The 20,342-nt window shown below is 45.1% G+C and overlaps 1 protein-coding gene across 2 annotated transcripts; it reads right to left on the bottom strand.

The window, feature by feature from the left end:
* Positions 1–965: 965 nt before the first annotated feature.
* TM7SF2 (transmembrane 7 superfamily member 2) lies at positions 966–19,878 on the bottom strand. 2 transcript variants are annotated; one of them, XM_069739656.1, is made up of 11 exons: positions 19,783–19,878; positions 18,256–18,345; positions 17,980–18,176; positions 17,685–17,739; positions 13,450–13,644; positions 12,958–13,061; positions 11,637–11,756; positions 11,379–11,547; positions 5,380–5,460; positions 4,422–4,544; positions 966–3,252 (listed from the first exon to the last, which is right to left on the bottom strand). In XM_069739656.1, the coding sequence occupies exons 2-11, from the start codon at positions 18,311–18,313 to the stop codon at positions 3,092–3,094; spliced, it is 1,263 nt and encodes a 420-aa protein (XP_069595757.1). In that variant the 5' UTR covers positions 18,314–18,345; positions 19,783–19,878; the 3' UTR covers positions 966–3,091. The 2 variants fall into 2 exon arrangements, with proteins under 2 accessions (XP_069595757.1, XP_069595756.1); XM_069739655.1 differs by having other exon boundaries at positions 17,980–18,194; positions 19,783–19,862.
* Positions 19,879–20,342: the final 464 nt, after the last annotated feature.

Raw genomic sequence — 20,342 nt, 5'->3', positions numbered from 1 at the left:
GGCTGAGTACATGTGGGGGTTGCCTGGTTGCTAGGGAATCCCCACATGTAATCAAGCTGTCTAGTAGCTGTAAATCATTCAGCTGCCGCGATGAAAACGAAATCTCCGAGCAGTCACAAATACTCGGGAGACCACCCTAGCGTGCTCGGGAAAACCGGAGAAACAAGTATACTCGCTCATCACTAATTAGTATCGTTATTATGGCTGCATAACCCAATTTTCTTGCAGTGACTGATCTGATGGAGGGGTCCTTAGTGATCCATGTCGGGCCGACTCACTACAAAATGAAGATCAGTGAATAGTGGTGCGCACCTCTACACTACGCCAGAAAGCCTCACTCCAGGCAGGTAGTGGCGTGAGATTTGTGGCATCGTGAATGCTACATCTCGTCATCAGTTAGATCGCGCGCTCCGGTTCCACCTCTGACCATTTCAGCAGAACTGGGAGAAAGTGTTGTGAAGATGCCAAGTCACAAAATTCAGGCACAACTCCAGGTTGCACCAACATTTTTGCAACTTTGTGAAGCATTTACAACAGAATTCAGGCAAGAAAATTATGAATATTTTTGAGTTTTGAAATCTGCAGCGTTCAGCCCTTACTAAATATATATATATATATATATTTTTTTTTTTTTTTTTTTATATATATATATATTTTTTTATTTTTTTTTTTTTTTTATATATATATATTTTTTTTTTTTTTTTTTTTTTTTTTTTTTTTTTTTTTTGAGAGGGTGATGTACTGCAGGACGGGGCTGACTTCCAAGACGGACGTAGGTGGACTCCTTTTTGGCAAGATTTACCGAGCCCTCACAATATTCTTAGGAAGGAATGAATGAAGCATCGTGTACTACAATACAGAGGGATTCTTGACTGCTGAATTCCCCACAGGATGCAACATGGTGATTACGGTTTTGACATGTGAATCACAGCAGCAGTTATGATAATTAAAAAAAATGGACACAGTTTGTTAAAAAAAAAAACGACTAATTATTTTTTATTAATACAAATTGCTCACCAATAAAAGGTTATATAGGTTAGATCAACGATCGCATATCACCCAAGTTTTAGGCCCTAGGACAGATTTGTGTAGGAAATATTTAGTTCAGATCCCGGGAACAGATCAGAACAGGGCAGAGCAAGAAAGGTGGGGAAGGTTTTCCAAGTATGTCCTGATATCATTATATTCTTGGTCCCACATATACGGCTCCTGCTCAGACCTGTATTAAAAAGTCATTGCTATCGCTGACTGTCATGGCGGAGATGTGGATAATTGCTTCTCAGAGTTCTGAGAACTGTGGAGCGCAGCTGCTTTACACTGTCTGGGTAACTCCCATTTATTTCTATGGTAGATGTGCCAACAGTGTAGCGCAGAAGCAGATATCCAAATCTCAGCCATGAAAGTCAGCGATAGGAATAACCTTTAAAGGGAATCTGTCAGCAAGTTATTGCTATTCCATTTGAGACGAGCATGATGTAGGGGCAGAGACCACAATTCCAGCGATGCGTCACTTACTAGGCTGCTTTCTGCAATTTTGATAATGTCTGTTGCAGATCTAGGCAACTTGTCTCTTCAGAGAGGAAGAGAACTAGAACTCTAGTGCCACCTATTGGAAGTAGCAATCCTAACAGTCAATGTCGACCCTTTCACGAGCCTTGTCACATGACTTAGGATAATCTAGCAGTTCTCTTGAATGCTGACCCCTGTATAGCCCCACCCACACCACTGATTGGCAGCTTTCTCAGTACAGATACAGAAAACTGCCAATCAGCGGTCGGGGTGTGGCTGTACAGAGCTAATGAATATGGAGGACTACCTGGCAGCAGGTTTACTAGTCCTCTACTGATAATCTCCTGCTGATAAAACTGATTTGATAAAAATCTACAGCCAGCAGCCCAGTAAGTGACACATGGCTGGAATCCGGGTATCTGCCCCTACAGTATGCTGCTCTCTGATCAGGTGGCAAAAACCTCGTGAGCGATTCCCTTTAAATTTGTTGTCCTGGCTCTGTGTACAACTAGGGATGGCGTGTAACATGCTGAATCTGCTCCGTGGGTAATGTTCACACTGTAAGGATTTTGCTCTGTTGGTGAAAGTTAAGTGACCGCTCGTGTGTGAATTGCATACGTAATCACATGCTGATTTTTTTTTTCCCCCACTTTTCTTAATTCTGACCACTGACTGAAGCTGAATAGAGAGCGGTCGGTGTGTGATCACAAGTCTGCAGATTGCCCTTGAGCGGTCCTGTAAAATTCACCGAAAGCGTGAAGCACACTGTCAGGATTCAGCATGTTACACGCACTCCATAGGTTTATTCATGGCCTGGACAACCATATAACACCGGACACTAACTCCAGTTCCAACGCTCCCCGAGTCCTTTCCTGGTCTCTGTACTTCTTGTTCCATCCATGTGGACGTTACTGCCGCATTTCCTGGACCAAACGTGAAGTACAGCGACTGACGGAAGACACGGGCAGTGCTCAATTGGCAAGGTGAGTATTTTATAGCACTTTTTAATTTAAAAAATAATTGGATTGACAACCCCTCCCCCAACACTGTTCTGTTAAAGTCGTCCAACGGCATATTTGTGCCAACAGTCTGCTTTACAGTCTGTTCCCGGCTGCAGTTCATTTTAAAAAAATAGAAACTTAACGTTTACTCCCCCTCCCCCGGTCTAACGCTGACTCTCTGATGCTGCCGATGTCCGTGATTGTCTGCAGTGCTGACAGCACTACAGTCAATCGGTGCTCATGCTGTCAGTTTGACTCACTGAGCTCATTGATTAGCTACGTGATGTCAGCACTGCAGACAATCACAGACACCAGGAGCAGTGGCAGAGATTCAGCGTTGGACCCGGGGAGAGTGAGTAGTGCATATTTTGCTAATTTAAAAAAAAAAAAAAAAACTGCAGCCGTGAAACAGGAGGTTTCCGAAACTGGAAAACCCGTCTAAGTAAATTTGTTCCTATATTTGGTTTTCCATAATGACTCTTGCCCACATACTGTACAGGTCAGCGAGCAGCGGTCCGAGCTTTTTTTTCTTCTGGCCTTTGTCACACTGGAGCTGAAATACTAGTTGATGGATGGAGAAATTAGTAGATGTACGGAAATATCCTGTAAGGAACGCGTCTGCAGTATTCCTGCCAGGCCAGGCCGTACTTCTTCAAACACTGGTGCTCATCTCTTGCCTCTCGGTGAACCAGGAGAGCAGTGAAATAAATAACGTAGAAATAGGGTAAAATGTGGCCAAGACCTGTGGGAGAGAACGACATAGATTGGTGCCGCCCCAGCCCATGGTGAACGCTGGTCATCCGCATACAACTGCCAGGAAAGTGCGTTTGTGACCGTGGCATCAGCATTTTACTGAATCCTACATTTCCTTAAAATGGAAATCGGTCACCAGGTACAGCATGGAGTAGTGACAGAGACCCTGATTATGGTGGCAAGAAATCTGTCAATCTGCATCAGGTGGCCAGGACAACCAGCAGCTCATGAATACGGAGGACTCTGCAGCACATCACTTAGAGGACTCCTAGGCTCAGAATGGGATATGCTATGAAAAATGCTGCATGTGGTTAACGTAGGCACAGCTGGAATCAGCATCATGTGGGTGACCATAGGGCCCTGTGGAAGGTGACCATAGGGCCACATGGAAGGTGACCATAGGGCCATATGGAAGGTGACCATAGGGCCATGTAGAAGGTGACCATAGGGTCATATGGAAGGTGACTATAGGGCCATATGGAACGTGACTATAGGGCCATATGGAAGGTGACCATAGGGCCATATGGAAGGTGACCATAGGGCCATGTAGAAGGTGACCATAGGGCCATGTAGAAGGTGACCATAGGGCCATATGGAAGGTGACCATAGGGTCATATGGAACGTGACTATAGGGCCATATGGAAGGTGACCATAGGGCCATATGGAAGGTGATTATAGGGCCATATGGAAGGTGACCATAGGGCCATATGGAAGGTGACCATAGGGCCATGTAGAAGGTGACCATAGGGCCATGTAGAAGGTGACCATAGGGCCATATGGAAGGTGACCATAGGGCCATATGGAAGGTGACCATAGGGCCATATAGGTGACCATAGGGCCATGTAGAAGGTGACCATAGGGTCATATGGAAGGTGACCATAGGGCCATATGGAAGGTGACCATAGGGCCACATGGAAGGTGACCATAGGGTCATATGGAAGGTGACTATAGGGCCATATGGAAGGTGACCATAGGGCCACATGGAAGGTGACCATAGGGCCATATGGAAGGTGACCATAGGGCCATATGGAAGGTGACCATTAATCACCTGTACAGACTAGGCTCTACTGCTGGAACCCCCCGATTACTAAACCAAAGCCCCCAAGAAACTTTGTGCATATTATGTGATGTTCTCCTTTCCATACCGCAGCGACTTACCACATGGTAGTGACCAGGCCAGAGCCATAATTAAGTCTCCAAGGTAATTTGGGTGACGAACAAGACCCCACCATCCAGATACAAGAAGACGCTTTCCTGTTGCTGTCGGGATGGTCTCCAGTCCTACGATTGATGGAAGATGTGAGAATCGTACAATGCAAGACAATTATCCCAAGACAGTAAGTGTTTGGTGGGGGTCCGACTGTTGGGACCCCCTGCGTATCCCTGGGATGAAAGAGTAACATCGCTGGTTAAGCAGTTTGGGAACTGAACAGTAAACAGGTCGAAATAAAGACCTTAGTCCCCTCAAGGACCCCCATCTGTTCATGTTAGGGCATTTCTTTCGATGTTATGGTCAATGTGAGTTTTACACCAGTGAACTGGGCAACGGGTCTCCCAGGGCTCGTTGGACAATGATTGGCTGCAGCGGCGCTCACATGGTCAATCGTGATGGGCTGCAGTTCTCACACCTCCAGACAGGGACGTTTCAGAACTACAGCTCCTTAGTGGATACTGATTGGCTGCAGTGGTCATGTCAGCTTGGGATTTTTCCTGGTAAGAGGCAAGACTATGCTCACACGGAGGTTTTTGATGCCTTCAAACCCACAAGTTTTTTCAAGTGGAAATAAACTAGGAAACGCTCCTTTTGTAGGGGGGTTTGGATTGGTTTTTCGTTTACGGAAGTGGTTTTGAAGAATTTTGGACATTTCTTTTTTTTCCTAGTATGGAGAGAACTCCTTCAGTGTCCACATCAAAGAAGTGACATTAACTTTCTCCCTCCCTCCCTCCCACCAGGTGTTTTTCAAAATAACTCCCCAAATGAACAGAAAAGTGTATTTCCTAATAAAATAACATGATTAAAGCACTTATGGGATGATCATCTGCTCCAAAAAAAAAAAAACAACAAACCTACTTGAAAAAGTCAGTGTGGACATCGCCTTAAAGCATGTTCTCTTACCAGCCACACTTGGGTCGGATGGATTTCTTCGGAAAGCATTTTTCTGCGAGTTAGACCCTCGGAAAATGATGTAACCGACAGCTGCCAAAATGGAAGAAATTTCATATCAATTATAAAATGTATAAAACAGATTTTGTATATAAATAAAGTGTTTAGAAAAAAAAACAAAAAAAACTGAAAAATGTAAAACCATTAAATTTTAGACACAAATGTAATACTTGTTCCTGTGAGTTCACCTTTGAACACAGTGACACAGCTCGTCCGACTATCTATAAGTGCGGCATTACTTATCTTGTGCTGATACCAGGACTTACACCCTGTGCTATAGTCCGGACTTAGTGCTCCTGATATAACATTAGTGGTCAATGTCTGATGCAAGGACGATTCCTCCCAGAGTCCGCTCTGTACAGGCAATAGACCAATGATGAAGCTGGGGGGATTTCTGCTCTGAAGTCTGCGGGACGGTGAATGCAGCTCCGCACTATAAGGCCAGTCTCACAGGTCCAGATAAATCCGTTACCGGAAAACTCGGTACCGGAATTATCCGTGTCCGTGTGCTCACGTGGCACATCAGTGTGCCACACGTGCGGCATCCGTGTGCCGACTGGGTACCACACGCACCGTGCAGGAGACAGCGCTACAGTTAAGCACTGTCCCCTGCATCTGGTGCTGAAGCCGCCATTCATTTCTTCTCTCCAGCAGCATTCGCTGGAGAGAAGATATGAAAAATCTTTTTTTTTTTTTGGTGTTTAAAAAAAAAGATCCCTGTCCCCAACCCCCTCCCACCCCTGTGCGCCCCCCTCCCCCCCCGAAGTTAATAAAATACCCGGCTCCCTCGCTGCTTCCTCTCCTCGCCCGCAGCTTCTCCTGTATGAGCGGGCACGTGGTGCCGCCCATTACAGTGATGAATATGCGGCTCCACCCCTATGGGAGGTGGAACCGCATATTCATCACTGTAATGGGCGGCACCACGTGACCGCTCATACAGGAGAAGCTGCGGCGAGGACAGGAAGCAGCGCCAGCGAGGGAGCCGGGTAAGTATTTTATTAACAGCGGGGGGGGGGGGGCGCACAGGGGATGGTAGGGGGTTGGGGACAGGGATCTTTTTTTTTAAACACCAAAAAAAAAGATTTTTCATATCTTCTCTCCAGCGAACGCTGCTGGAGAGAAGAAATGAATGGCGGCTTCAGCACCACGCTGGGGGGACAGCGCTTACTGTAGCGCTGTCTCCTGCACGGCACACGGACTGCACACGGACAGCATCCGTGTGCGGTACGTGTTTTACACGGACCCATTGACTTTAATGGGTCTGTGTGATCCGTGCGCTCCCACGAACACTGACATGTCTCCGTGTTTTTCAAACGGACACACGGTCCGTGAAAACACGCTGACATGTGCAGAGACACATTGATATCAATGTGTCTACGTGAGTCAGTGTCTCCGGTACGTGAGGAAACTGTCACCACACGTACCGGAGCCACTGACGTGTGAAACCGGCCTAACACAGGCTGCAAGTCCATTTCTATACAAAATAAGTCACGCTAAATATTACAAAGTAAATTCATAGGATTCTATTCAGTGTGCTACCTGCATATACAGGTTTCATTTATTTTATTTTTTTTTTACAACAATCTTAAAATCTAGTGACTGTCTGCAACGGTCACATGTCCTTGAGCCAGGATGTCATTGCTGCAGCAGCAAAAAGAACAGCATTGGACTGGGCACATTATTCTGTAAAAAAAAAAAAAAGTATATACATATATTATATATACAGAGTATATATATATACAGTGGGGCAAAAAAGTATTTAGTCAGTCAGCAATAGTGCAAGTTCCACCACTTAAAAAGATGAGAGGCGTCTGTAATTTACATCATAGGTAGACCTCAACTATGGGAGACAAACTGAGAAAAAAAATCCAGAAAATCACATTGTCTGTTTTTTTAACATTTTATTTGCATATTATGGTGGAAAATAAGTATTTGGTCAGAAACAAAATTTCATCTCAATACTTTGTAATATATCCTTTGTTGGCAGTGACAGAGGTCAAACGTTTTCTGTAAGTCTTCACAAGGTTGCCACACACTGTTGTTGGTATGTTGGCCCATTCCTCCATGCAGATCTCCTCTAGAGCAGTGATGTTTTTGGCTTTTCGCTTGGCAACACAGACTTTCAACTCCCTCCAAAGGTTTTCTATAGGGTTGAGATCTGGAGACTGGCTAGGCCACTCCAGGACCTTCATATGCTTCTTACGAAGCCACTCCTTCGTTGCCCTGGCGGTGTGCTTTGGATCATTGTCATGTTGAAAGACCCAGCCACGTTTCATCTTCAATGCCCTTGCTGATGGAAGGAGGTTTGCACTCAAAATCTCACGATACATGGCCCCATTCATTCTTTCATGTACCCGGATCAGTCGTCCAGGCCCCTTTGCAGAGAAACAGCCCCAAAACATGATGTTTCCACCACCATGCTTTACAGTAGGTATGGTGTTTGATGGATGCAACTCAGTATTCTTTTTCCTCCAAACACGACAAGTTGTGTTTCTACCAAACAGTTCCAGTTTGGTTTCATCAGACCATAGGACATTCTCCCAAAACTCCTCTGGATCATCCAAATGCTGTCTAGCAAACTTCAGACGGGCCCGGACATGTACTGGCTTAAGCAGTGGGACACGTCTGGCACTGCAGGATCTGAGTCCATGGTGGCGTAGTGTGTTACTTATGGTAGGCCTTGTTACATTGGTCCCAGCTCTCTGCAGTTCATTCACTAGGTCCCCCCGCGTGGTTCTGGGATTTTTGCTCACCGTTCTTGTGATCATTCTGACCCCACGGGGTGGGATTTTGCGTGGAGCCCCAGATCGAGGGAGATTATCAGTGGTCTTGTATGTCTTCCATTTTCTAATTATTGCTCCCACTGTTGATTTCTTCACTCCAAGCTGGTTGGCTATTGCAGATTCAGTCTTCCCAGCCTGGTGCAGGGCTACAATTTTGTTTCTGGTGTCCTTTGACAGCTCTTTGGTCTTCACCATAGTGGAGTTTGGAGTCAGACTGTTTGAGGGTGTGCACAGGTGTCTTTTTATACTGATAACAAGTTTAAACAGGTGCCATTACTACAGGTAATGAGTGGAGGAAAGAGGAGACTCTTAAAGAAGAAGTTACAGGTCTGTGAGAGCCAGAAATCTTGATTGTTTGTTTCTGACCAAATACTTATTTTCCACCATAATATGCAAATAAAATGTTAAAAAAACAGACAATGTGATTTTCTGGATTTTTTTTTCTCAGTTTGTCTCCCATAGTTGAGGTCTACCTATGATGTAAATTACAGACGCCTCTCATCTTTTAAAGTGGTGGAACTTGCACTATTGCTGACTGACTAAATACTTTTTTGCCCCACTGTATATCTACTATATAAAGCTGAATGTGTGTGTGTGTGTGTGTGTGTGTGTGTGTATGTCCGGGATTGGCATCTGCACCGTCGCAGCTACAGCCACAAAATTTTGCACAGTCACACGTCTGGACCCCGAGAGCGTCATAGGCTATATTGTGAGGCGAAATTTTAACCCCGCGCGTTCCAATTCACCAAACAATTTTGCCCCTATCTACATAATGGGGAAAAAAGTGAAAGGAAAAGTGTTGGAGGCGTCGCAGCTACAGAAACAAAATTTTGCACGGTCACACGTCTGGACCCTGAAAGCGTCATAGGCTACGTTGTGAGGTGAAATTTTAACCCCGTGCTTTCCAATTCACCAAACAATTTTGCCCCTATCTACATAATGGGGAAAAAGTGAAAGGAAAAGTGTTGGAGGCAAATTGACAGCTGCCAGATGTGAACAAGGGGGACTTAAAGAATGAGAGCGATGGTGCCAAAGAGTATATACCGTACAGTTGCTAAGGTGGGGCCCCGACATGAGATACTCACCACACATGGAGATATGAACACACACACAAAATGCGCCACACACTACCACGTGCTTGAACACATATACCACCCTCAGCACACATTTCACCACACATACACCAACCTCGCCACATAAAAGTCGAAACACAAAAGTCGCCGCTCAAAACTCGCCACGCGCAAAACTCGCCACATGCAAAAACTAGGCTCACGCAAAACTCGCCACAAGTGCAAAACTCACCTCATGGAAAACTCGCCACACGCAAAACTTGCACACGCGGAAAAATTGCCACATGCACAAAATTTGCAACACATGCAAAAGTTGCCTCACACAAAACTTGCACATACTCAAAAGGCACCAGACATAAAACTTACCACGCGCAAAACTCGCCATGCGCAAAACTTGCTGCACACAACTTGCTACACTAACCTGTCACATGCAACTCACTCGACACACAAAAGTCGCTACATGCATGTCGCCACACACAACTCAACACACACAACTTGACAAACGAAACTCGCCCTAAAACACACACAAGTCTGGTATTAGCCTTCAAAAATAAAAATCTGATTAATAAGCAGACAAACTACAAGAGCAACAAATGTACCATATAGGAAATACAGCAGCTGTCAGTCACATGACCTGTCTATTATGTGTATGTGTGAGCTAATATATACTGCCAGGGGGAGGGCTTCCTGTTGGCTGGGGATTTATCAGGCTGCCAATTTATCTTACAAATACTGAGGTAAAAATACTGAGCAAATAACGTGTTAACGAGGTCTAATACAGGAGATCACACAGGTATATACTATATACAGGAGAGATGACACACAGATATATACTATATACAGGAGAGATGACACACAGGTATATACTATATAGAGGAGGAGATGACACACAGGTATATACTATATAGAGGAGATGACATACAGGTACATACTATATACAGGAGGAGATGACATACAGGTATATACTAAATACAGGAGGAGATGACACACAGGTATATACTATATACAGGAGCAGATTACCTACAGGTATATACTATATACAGGAGGAGATGACATACAGGTATATGCTATATATAGAAGATGACATACAGGTATATACTATATACAGGAGGAGATGACACACAGATATATACTATATACAGGGGAGATGACACAGGTATATACTATATACAGGAGGAGATGACATACAGGTATATACTATATATAGAAGGAGATGACATACAGGTATATACTATATATAGGAGGAGATGACATACAGGTATATACTATATATAGGAGGAGATGACATACAGGTATATACTATATATAGGAGGAGATGACATACAGGTATATACTGTATACAGGGGAGATGACACACAGCAGGTATATACTATATACATGGGAGATGACATACAGGTATATACTATGTACAGGAGATGACATACAGGTGTATACTATATATAAGGGAGATGACAAACATGTACATACTGAGGGGAAAATGAGAGGTGTGAGGTGAAAATGAAAAGGTGTGAGTGCAAAATGAGAGGAGTGAGGGAAAATAGTGTAGTGATCGGAAAATGACAGATGTGAGGTCGAAATGACAAGTGTTAGGGGGGAATGAGAGGAGTGTGGGAGAAAATGAGAGGTGTGAGGGAGAAAATGAGAGATGTGAGGGGGAAAATGAGAGGCGTGATGGGAAAATAAGAGAAGTGACGTGCTATAACTAACCACAGATATTTACTATGCCCAGACAACGCCAGGCATATATATATATATTTTTTTTTTATTATATTTTTTATGTTCGAGTCCTCGCGGCTGTAGGTCTCACGCCTGTTTGACAGCCGCAACACACGCAGAGACTGCCTGTTTGATCCCTAAAGATGTTAGACCATTCTGGGAACAGATGAGAGCGGTTGATGCTCATTTTTGGGTTAAATATTACAGATCTCTAAACTTCACAGCAGCCACTGATTCCAGTGACTGCAGACAAACACATCTATCCACAATGTCCAACACGCAGCCACCAACGTAACTGTGGACTCGTTTGTGCTGACATATTGGGTCCATTGGATATTTCCATGGTACATTTAAGAATGAACATGAAGGAAAGTGATCCTACCATTGAGAAGGACAATGCCAACGGCAGCCGCAGTGCTCAGATCCTGAGGGTGACGGACTAAGAAGTACGCCTGCAGTGAGTAAGTGAAGGGGACCCAGCACAAGTCCCCAAATGCCAGCATGAAACCAAACCCGTCATGTACAATGTCCATCGTTGTGAGAATCGCCTCCTATTGACAAAAAAGTGGACAAAATGTCATGGGTAAATCAGGAGCGGTCTGCGCTCTTCTATATAACCCAGACAGACATGTGTGCGTACCTCGTGCCATAGGGCATCCATGACATACAGAACCTGGAAACCAAAGACCAAAATAATGGAGAGGGAAGCGGAGCCGCGGAGCTCGATGTCCTTCATCAGGAAGCACAGGTTTAACACACACTGGAAAGGAATGAGTAATGTCAGAGGGGCGAAGGAAGGAGATATTAGAAGATGCCCTAGGATTTGGAGAAAAGTGGTGAAAAACAAAATGGTAGCCCAGCGAGAAGACGAGTGGCCCCACTATACTGAACATCACACATGTAGGCGCCAGGAGTTAACAGCAAGGACTTAGGTAACAGAGGCAGCCCATGTAACTGCGGAGGCCCCGAAGCAATGAGGCACTGGCCCAAATTACCTACTTTATTACCTTAATGAATGAGCACAGATGTTAGAACACAAGAAGGGACATCTTCTGCTGGACCCCGCAATGCTCGGCTCTAAACCCCCCTAACTTTAAATACGTAAAGGTTTGTTCAAGACTATTTTTCTTTCTACGGGCCTAAAATCTAACAGGCAGTGAGGTGCTACCTACCTATCTGTTGTGCCCAGTGCAAATCTCTCCTGGCACAGAGAGGTCACACACCGCTCCTGCCGGCGATTCTGCAGCTTTTGCTGATGTCACGTTGACATAGCAGCGGCTTCTCTTCCGCTCTGCTCTGTTGATGGGGCGTGACTGCCGACACTATGCTAATTAACAGTCTGCTCCCTGCTGCCTACCTGCGGGGAGTCAGCTGACAATCAGCATGACATCAGCAGTCACACCACGTCTACAGAGCAAACTGGAAGAAGAAGAGATGCCCTGTTGAGGAGCTGATTCACCAACTGAGCAGTCAATGACCTACGCTGGGCAGTGAGTGATTATCTGCCTGTTTTTTTTTTCTTTCTTTTAACTATGGGCTTCAAAACTTGCCCTCCAAGCTGATTAAAAGGGTCCCCAGGACTACAGCCCCATCTCCTCTTTTGGAGCCTACTCTGCTTTCCTTGCAATATTGGGGACTTGGAGAGGGACTGGTTTTTACCATTAACTACTCAATCTTTGGCCCCTCACCTGTTGGGCTCTGAAGACCTGCAGTTACCCCAAATCATTTAATGTACCCCAACTGATTGGCATTTGTCCCCCATACACTTTTTCCAGGACTTTGTTGCTCTCTGACCATGTGACGTCCCTTTCTTGCTTCCCCTTTACTTGGAGATGTGGTGGGTCCCAGCTGTTAACCTGTCGTTGCCCATCATGTGGACATACCCCCTGAATGTTTCCATTTACAATATACCTTATCTATAGAACTGTTAGTCCATGTTTTCTAGAACCAAAAATTCTCACCCAACCCATGAGTCCCGGGCGAAGTTCACAGAAATACTTCAGGTCGAAGGAGCCAATACGGGGGTTCAGCTCGTGCCCGATGAAAAAGTCATAGAGGGGATTTCCTTTAATAAAAAATACCAACATGAGGATTAAAATAATTCAGGATAGGGTTTTTTTTTTTTTTTTTTTTCATTATTTTAGTTCGTGCCCAGAAAAATAAAGTCCCTGGGGTAAGAAGATTTAAAAAAAAGCATTTAAAAGGGGTTGTCCTCTACTATAACATTTAACGTTAATGGGTGGAGTAAGAAATAATAGACATGACGCTCACCTCCCAGACCAGAGCACTTGACATCCAGTGAGGGAGTTCAGGTGACCGCTGCAGCCAATCAGCAGCTGCAGATCAACTAATCGCCTGCAGCCTTCACAATTCATCCAAAAAGGAACAGAGATCGGCTGCAGCGCTCACATGATATGTGTTCTCCACATCTTTTGGGGTTTATGCAATATTACCTGAATTACCACCTGGTGCCAGTGCAGACTCCGGTGCTGCCAGCGACTTGATGTAAAGAAAGATACTGAGAGCCAAAGATATGATGGTTGAGGCCGCAGCAAACTGCAAGAAGTGGTCGTAAACGTAAGAGAGGGGTAACTGCAGCATCACTGCCACACCGGCCAGCAGGGCGCTCACAAGGAAGGCAGAAAAAGCTGGAGATGGAAAAAGATCAGACAAAATAAATTAGATATAAACATTGTCTCATCTTAAAACTTATAAATAGTGAACAAATCTAAAAAAAAAAAATTCTGTAAACATTGACGCTGAGAACAACTCAAATTACTAATGAGGAGCAGTCACTCTCCGGACAGGTCACCATTAGGAAGATACGTACATTCCCCTAACAAACATCTTTTCACATAACTCTGTGATGTTCCTTTGTCATTCCTCCTGAATATTTATAAATACATTGATAACTAGGCCTCACCATTCCTTTGGTCCAAGACTGGTGTCCCATACACAGCCTGGCACTGCCACCACTAACTGGACTGTTATAATGTACGGACATAGCCCCAACTGGTGACACCCAACTATCAGGTTATTCAGAAAGAATAACAGAGGGACAATGCAATTATGAAAAAAACAAGGTTTCAGAACTGACATTTCAAGGGAATAAAGTTAATTACTAGTATTCACATTAGGGGAGGCTGCAGATCTGCTTTAGGGCAGTCTCACACGTCCAGATAATTCCGGGAGCGGAAAAAAAATCGGTACCGGAATTATCCGTGTCCGTGTGCCCCTACGTTTTTGTGGCACATCAGTGTGGCACACGTGCGGCACACGTGTGCCGCCCGTGTGCCCACTGGGTACCACACGCACCGTGCTGGGTACCACACGTACCAGCATCTGGTGCTGAAGCCGCGATTCATATCTTCCCTGCAGCAGCGTTTGCTGCAGAGAAGATATGAATAATAGTGTTTAAAATAAAGATCTATGTGAGGTGGAGACGCATATTCATTACTGTAAATGAGCGGCCCCACGTGACCGCATACAGGAGAAGATGCGGCCAGGAGAGGAAGCAGCGCCGGCGAGGGAGCGAGCCGGGTGAGTATTTTCAGAACAGCGGGGGGGGCGCACAGGGGGTGGGAGGGCAGGGGGCACATAGATCTTTATTTTAAACACACTTATTCATATCTTCTCTACAGCAAACGCTGCTGCAGGGAAGATATGAATCACGGCTCCAGCACCAGTGGGGGGGACAGCGCTTAATGTAGCGCGGTCTCCTGCACGGCACACGGACTGCACACGGACAACGTCCGTGTGCGGTACGTGCTTTACACGGACCCATTGACTTTAATGGGTCCATGTAATACGTGCGCTCCCACGAACACTGAAATGTCTCCGTATTTGGCACACGGAGACACAGTCCGCAAAAAAATCAATGACATCTGCACAGATGCATTGATTTTTATGTGTCTACGTGTGTCAGTGGCTCCGGTACGTGAGGAAACTGTCACCTCAAGTACCGGAGCCACTGACGTGTGAAACCGGCCTTAAACTGATTATTACCAGAGTTTTTGAACTATAGACACACTTTTAAGCAAGAAAAAAAAAATCTTGCTAAAAAGTGTGTGTGTACATATAATCTGGAGGCAGCTTCCTATGAACGACAAGATGCCGACACCGTGTTCTTCACGATCACTGAAAGATCTATGCAGGAGCAGACACTTATCTATCTGATCGGTGAAAGGCAGGACAGAAACCTACCAGGAGCTGCACATCACCTCTAGCTGCACAGATGCCGCAGGTCCCAACTAGCTGAAGGACCTATCAGTTCACTGATGTAGCTGAACTGCATGTGTGCACATGCATGTGGCAGAGCTGTCTGTGTGTTAGTGTTTGTAGAAGAGCTGTGTCGAGGGTTTGTAGCAGAGCTGTGCTTGTAGCAGAGCTGGGTGTGAGTATTTGTAGCAGAGTTGTGGGTGATTTGTAGGAGAGCTGTGTGCCAGTGTTTTTAGCCAAGATGTGCAACAGTGTTTGTAGCAGAGCTGTACTTGCAGAAAACCTGATCGTAGCAGACCTGCGTGCAAATTTTTGTAGCAGGGCTGTGCGCGAGTGTTTGTAGCAGAGCTGTGTTTGTAGCAGAGCTGTGCGCGAGTGTTTGTAGCAGAGCTGTGCGCGAGTGTTTGTAGCAGAGCTGTGCGCGAGTGTTTGTAGCAGAGCTGTGCACAAGTGTTTGTAGCAGAGCTGTGCGCGAGTGTTTGTAGCAGAGCTGTGCACGAGTGTTTGTAGCAGAGCTCGGTGCATTTATAGCAGAGCTGTGAGTGTGCATGTATGGTGCATGCAGCAGTGTTGTGTACAGTGCCTTGAGAAAGTATTCGGCCCCCTGGAACTTTTCAACCTTTTCTCACATATCATGCTTCAAACATAAAGATACCAAATGTAAAATTTTGGTGAAGAATCAACAACAAGTGGAACACAATTGTGACGTTGAACTAAATTTATTGGTCATTTTAAATTTTTCTGGAAATTCAAAAACTGAAAAGTGGGGTGTGCAATATTATTCGGCCCCTTTACTTTCAGTGCAGCAAACTTACTCCAGAAGTTCATTGTTGATCTCTGAATGATCCAATGTCCTAAATGCCTAATGATGATAAATATAATCCACCTGTGTGTAATCAAGTCTCCGTATAAATGCACCTGCTCTGTGATAGTCTCAGGGTTCTGTTTGAGGCAAAGAGAGCATCATGAAGACCAAGGAAAACAACAGGCAGGTCCGTGATACTGTTGTGGAGACGTTTAAAGACGGATTTGGATACAAAATGATTTGCAAAACTTTAAACATCCCAAGCAGCGCTGTGCAAGCGATCATATTGAAATGGAAGGAGTATCATACCACTGCAAATCTACCAAGACCCGGCCTTCCCTCTAAACTTTCATCTCAAACAAGGAGAAGACTGATCAGAGATGCAGCCAAGAGGCCCATGATCCCTCTGGATGAACTGCAGAGATCCACAGCTGAGGTGGGACAGTCTGTCCATAGGACAACAATCAGTCATACACTGCACAAATCTGGCCTTTATGGAAGAGCGGCAAGAAGAAAGCCATTTCTCAAAGATATCCATAAAGAGTATCGTTTAAAGTTTGCAACAAGCCACCTGGGAGACACAGCAAACATGTGGAAGAAGGTGCTCTGGACAGATGAAACCAAAATCAAACTTTTTGGCAACAATGCCAAACGATATGTTTGGTGTAAAGGCAACACAGCTCATCACCCTGAACACACCATCCCCACTGTCAAACATGGTGGTAGCAGCTTCATGGTTTGGGCCTGCTTTTCTTCAGCCAGGACAGGGAAGATGGTTAAAATTGATGGGAAGATGGATGGAGCCAAATACAGGACCATTCTTGAAGAAAACCTGTTGGAGTCTGCAAAAGACCTGAGACTGGGACGGAGATTTGTCTTCCGACAAGACAATGATCCCAAACATAAAGCAAAATCTACAATAGAATGGTTCACAAATAAACGTATCCAGGTGTTAGCATGACCAAGTCAGAGTCCAGACCTCAATCCAATCGAGAATCTGTGGAAAGAGCTGAAAACTGCTGTTCACAAACGATCTCCATCAAACCTCACTGAGCTCGAGCTGTTTGTCAAGGAAGAATGGGCAAGAATTTCAGTCTCTCGATGTACAAAAATGATAGTCATACCCCAAGCGACTTGCAGCTGTAATCGCAGCAAAAGGAGGCGCAACAAAGTATTACGTTACAGGGGCCGAATAATATTGCACACCCCACTTTTCAGTTTTTGATCTTCAACAAAAATTTCAAATAACCAATAAATTTAGTTCAACTTCACAATTGTGTTCCACTTGTTGTTGATTCTTAACCAAAAATTTAAATTTGGTATCTTTATGTTTGAAGCATGATATGTGGGAAAAGGTTGAACAGTTCCAGGGGGCTGAATACTTTCGCAAGGCGCTGTATATGTGTGTGCTGCAGAGTCTACACATGTATCATACACACGCTGCAGAGAAACACTAGTAATACATCTATTACCGCCTTTTCTTACTATAAATAGTAATTAATAGGAAATCTGTTTTCCCCAATTTCTTCATCTAGACCTTCGGTGCCTTTTATAGTCAGCAGAGTACAGTGTCTGTCCTGTCATCGCTCCAGATCTCCTGCACAACGGCTCTGAAGATGCCATCGCTCCGATATTAGACGACACCACCCCCATTTTTTAACTCACCATTTATTTTGTATTTCAGACGAGTGTTGTTTCTCAGAGGGATTCCTTCAGCCGTCTGAAATAAGAGGACTTCCATGTTATATATTACAGGATTGGAAATGATATGATAAATTTAAAGGGATGAGTGCAGACAGCACTCGGCGCAGTATCTTATGTAGGGGCACAATCACTGCGACTGGTGACGGATTCGGCGGAGCGCGGATTTATGGACATCAGAGAGAGCAGGGGTCTGCGGCTGGTGGGGATCATTAGAGGGGATACTATATGCAAACAAAAAAAAAGAAAGCGGACATACTGTTCCCATAGGCGACATATACAGCACCGCCTGCAGCGCGATCCAGCCCAGCAGCAGCGTCAGGGCATATGGGTTCCACAAGGCCGGCAGCGGGGGAAGGGGCCCGGGCACCTGGAGCACACTGGCATCGTCTGTGTTACACGCCAGGAGGAGGTACAGGACCGTTACGGGCAAGACGAACAGCAGCAGTAAGGCCCCTACAAAGGAAGAAACATCTATACGTATGGGTGTAAGAATGCGGTGCCAGCCCCCCAACATAAAGCCAGACACGCTTACCGATGGATCCCCCAAACTCAAATTCCTTTGTACGTGGAGTTTTTATCTTGTCCGCCATCCTTCTTATTCCTACGGGAATGTTCTTATTCACTACAATAGAAAAAAAATTATAATACAAAAATTATTAATTTTTATTTTATTTTTAACAAAATGGTAGGAGAAGGACCATAATGAGGTCCTGGGATTGGGATATAAGTGACCGGAGATGGCATCGGTATTGTTTTCATTTTCCGTATCACATCACCATCAGAAGGGACTTTGATCCGCAGTATGGACTGTACAGGTACAAGGACGGGCGACCTTGGTGCTCGTCAGGTATGTGCAGCGAGGGGGCTGGGAGCCATGGCTGGGTCACTCACAGAGGAGGGGGGAGCAGAGTCCACAACCCAAGGAAACCTCCAAACTAATCCATGGATCCCACAGCCCTCTCCCACCATATCACGTCTGTAGAAAGTCTATGTTATTCCCAAGATAAGTTATCCTCATCGGCTATGGTACTGGATAAATGACTGGCCTGACCACTGGGACCACACAAGAATGGCCTCTGGATCCCAGGTACCCATGTCTTAAATGAAGCCGTACTGGCGGTGTTTAGACCTCATTCCCAGTAATTATCTATGGGACTGATGGAAAAATCTGAGTATAGCGCGCCACTCTTTCCAGCAGTCCCATAGACAATGAATGAAAAGGAGGTAAACACGAACAGTTCAGCTCCATTCCAGACTTTGCTCAGGTTCCCCAGATCCAGAGGCCCATTCCCAAGATTGGTTGGGGTCCCAGCAGTCGGGTTCTGATCTCTGGTAATTGTCAGGATACGTCCACATGGATCAGATTTGCTGCAGATAATTCCACAGCTAATCTGACCTATAATCTGCAGGGAAGTCTGCCAGAAAATCCACAGCACGTGGTTCTAACTTTGGTGTGGAAATAAATGGGTGATCTTGAAAAAAAAAATTAATAATTATAATGTCCCTATCGTTTGCCATAAGCATGACCGGTAAATGCCGCTGTCCTCCTGAATCCGACAATATTTTTCTGCTTCGTTCCTGAGCTATGACCCTCTCTTCCCTACATATATATATCAATTTAGGCTTGTTAGCCAAGTGGGCGTTTTCCACAACTCTTTTCTGTGTTTTCATTAGAACCACACCCCCTTGGCAAAAAAAGGACTATTTATATACAGGGAATAAGGGGCCGTATCTCAGGAACAAACGAAAAGTAACGCTGGATCCAGGAGAACAGCAGGTAAAAAAAAAACAAGAGCTGATTCCCTGTGGACACATTCTGCAGCAGATTGTTCTTTGATGCGGGATTCCGCCGCTGATTTTTGGATCTTAAAATCCTGTCTATCCTGCATGGTGAACGTGACATTCCCTACAGTGGGGGATTTAACAGGAAGGGTTAATAGGAGGAAGCTTCACTGCTATATACTAGGTAGTCTCCAGTTGCAGCTCACATTAGTACGCAGGAGGCCTGCAGTACACCCCCTGCACACAGCTCCCTACAGACACCCACACAAGCACGTACCTGCAGCTTTAGCCCTGTGACTCCTAATGTCAGGTCACTGTCCCTTTAATTCCCATGGTCTCCCCATGCGCCTCTTCCTATAGTGTCACTAAGAGTACAGACCAATAGGAAAGCAGGATTGACAAGCCTTCGCCTCTCCTCGACCAATCGGATGCAGCTAACACTCGAGCCACGCTTGAGCTCTGAAAGGGATTGGCTGCAGCAGTTGCCATGTCAACCAGCCGCCCCTCCTATAGGCGGGGACTGTGTTACCAAAAGATAACAATTTGAAACCGTTCTATGACAGTGTCCGCGTGCAGGTTCTGTTCTTAAAGGCACAGTAAACCTAAAACTGGCTTCTTTCTCGTGATTTTTAGTCCTGATCTCTATAATTGGTGACTTCTATATTTGTTGATCACAACCTATGATTCCTAGTGAAAGCACCTTGGAGATGTGAGGCCAGATTGGTCCCCAATAAATGTGTGATGTGCTGTTAAAAGTGCAGAACATCCAGTGCAGACTTGAGCGGATGTGAACAGAGGTTTACCAAAGAAGAGACCCCTATAAATTGAAATATAACC

The sequence above is a fragment of the Ranitomeya imitator genome, chromosome 9 (genome assembly GCF_032444005.1).
Source record: "Ranitomeya imitator isolate aRanImi1 chromosome 9, aRanImi1.pri, whole genome shotgun sequence".
Taxonomy (NCBI): Eukaryota; Metazoa; Chordata; class Amphibia; order Anura; family Dendrobatidae; genus Ranitomeya; species Ranitomeya imitator.
Note: the sequence above shows the minus strand (reverse complement) of the source record. Positions and strands in the feature narration are given on the sequence as shown.

Excerpts from the sequence above, each read along its gene's own strand:
- TM7SF2 (XM_069739655.1), bottom strand. The coding sequence starts at position 18,313 with ATGGCGGACAAGATAAAAACTCCACGTACAAAGGAATTTGAGTTTGGG. Across the intron at positions 17,740-17,979 it reads ATATGTCGCCTATGGGAACA|ACGGCTGAAGGAATCCCTCT; the intron begins GTATGTCCGCTT and ends CTCTTATTTCAG. Across the intron at positions 11,757-12,957 it reads GCCCGGGACTCATGGGTTGG|TGTGTGTTAAACCTGTGCTT; the intron begins GTGAGAATTTTT and ends ATTCCTTTCCAG.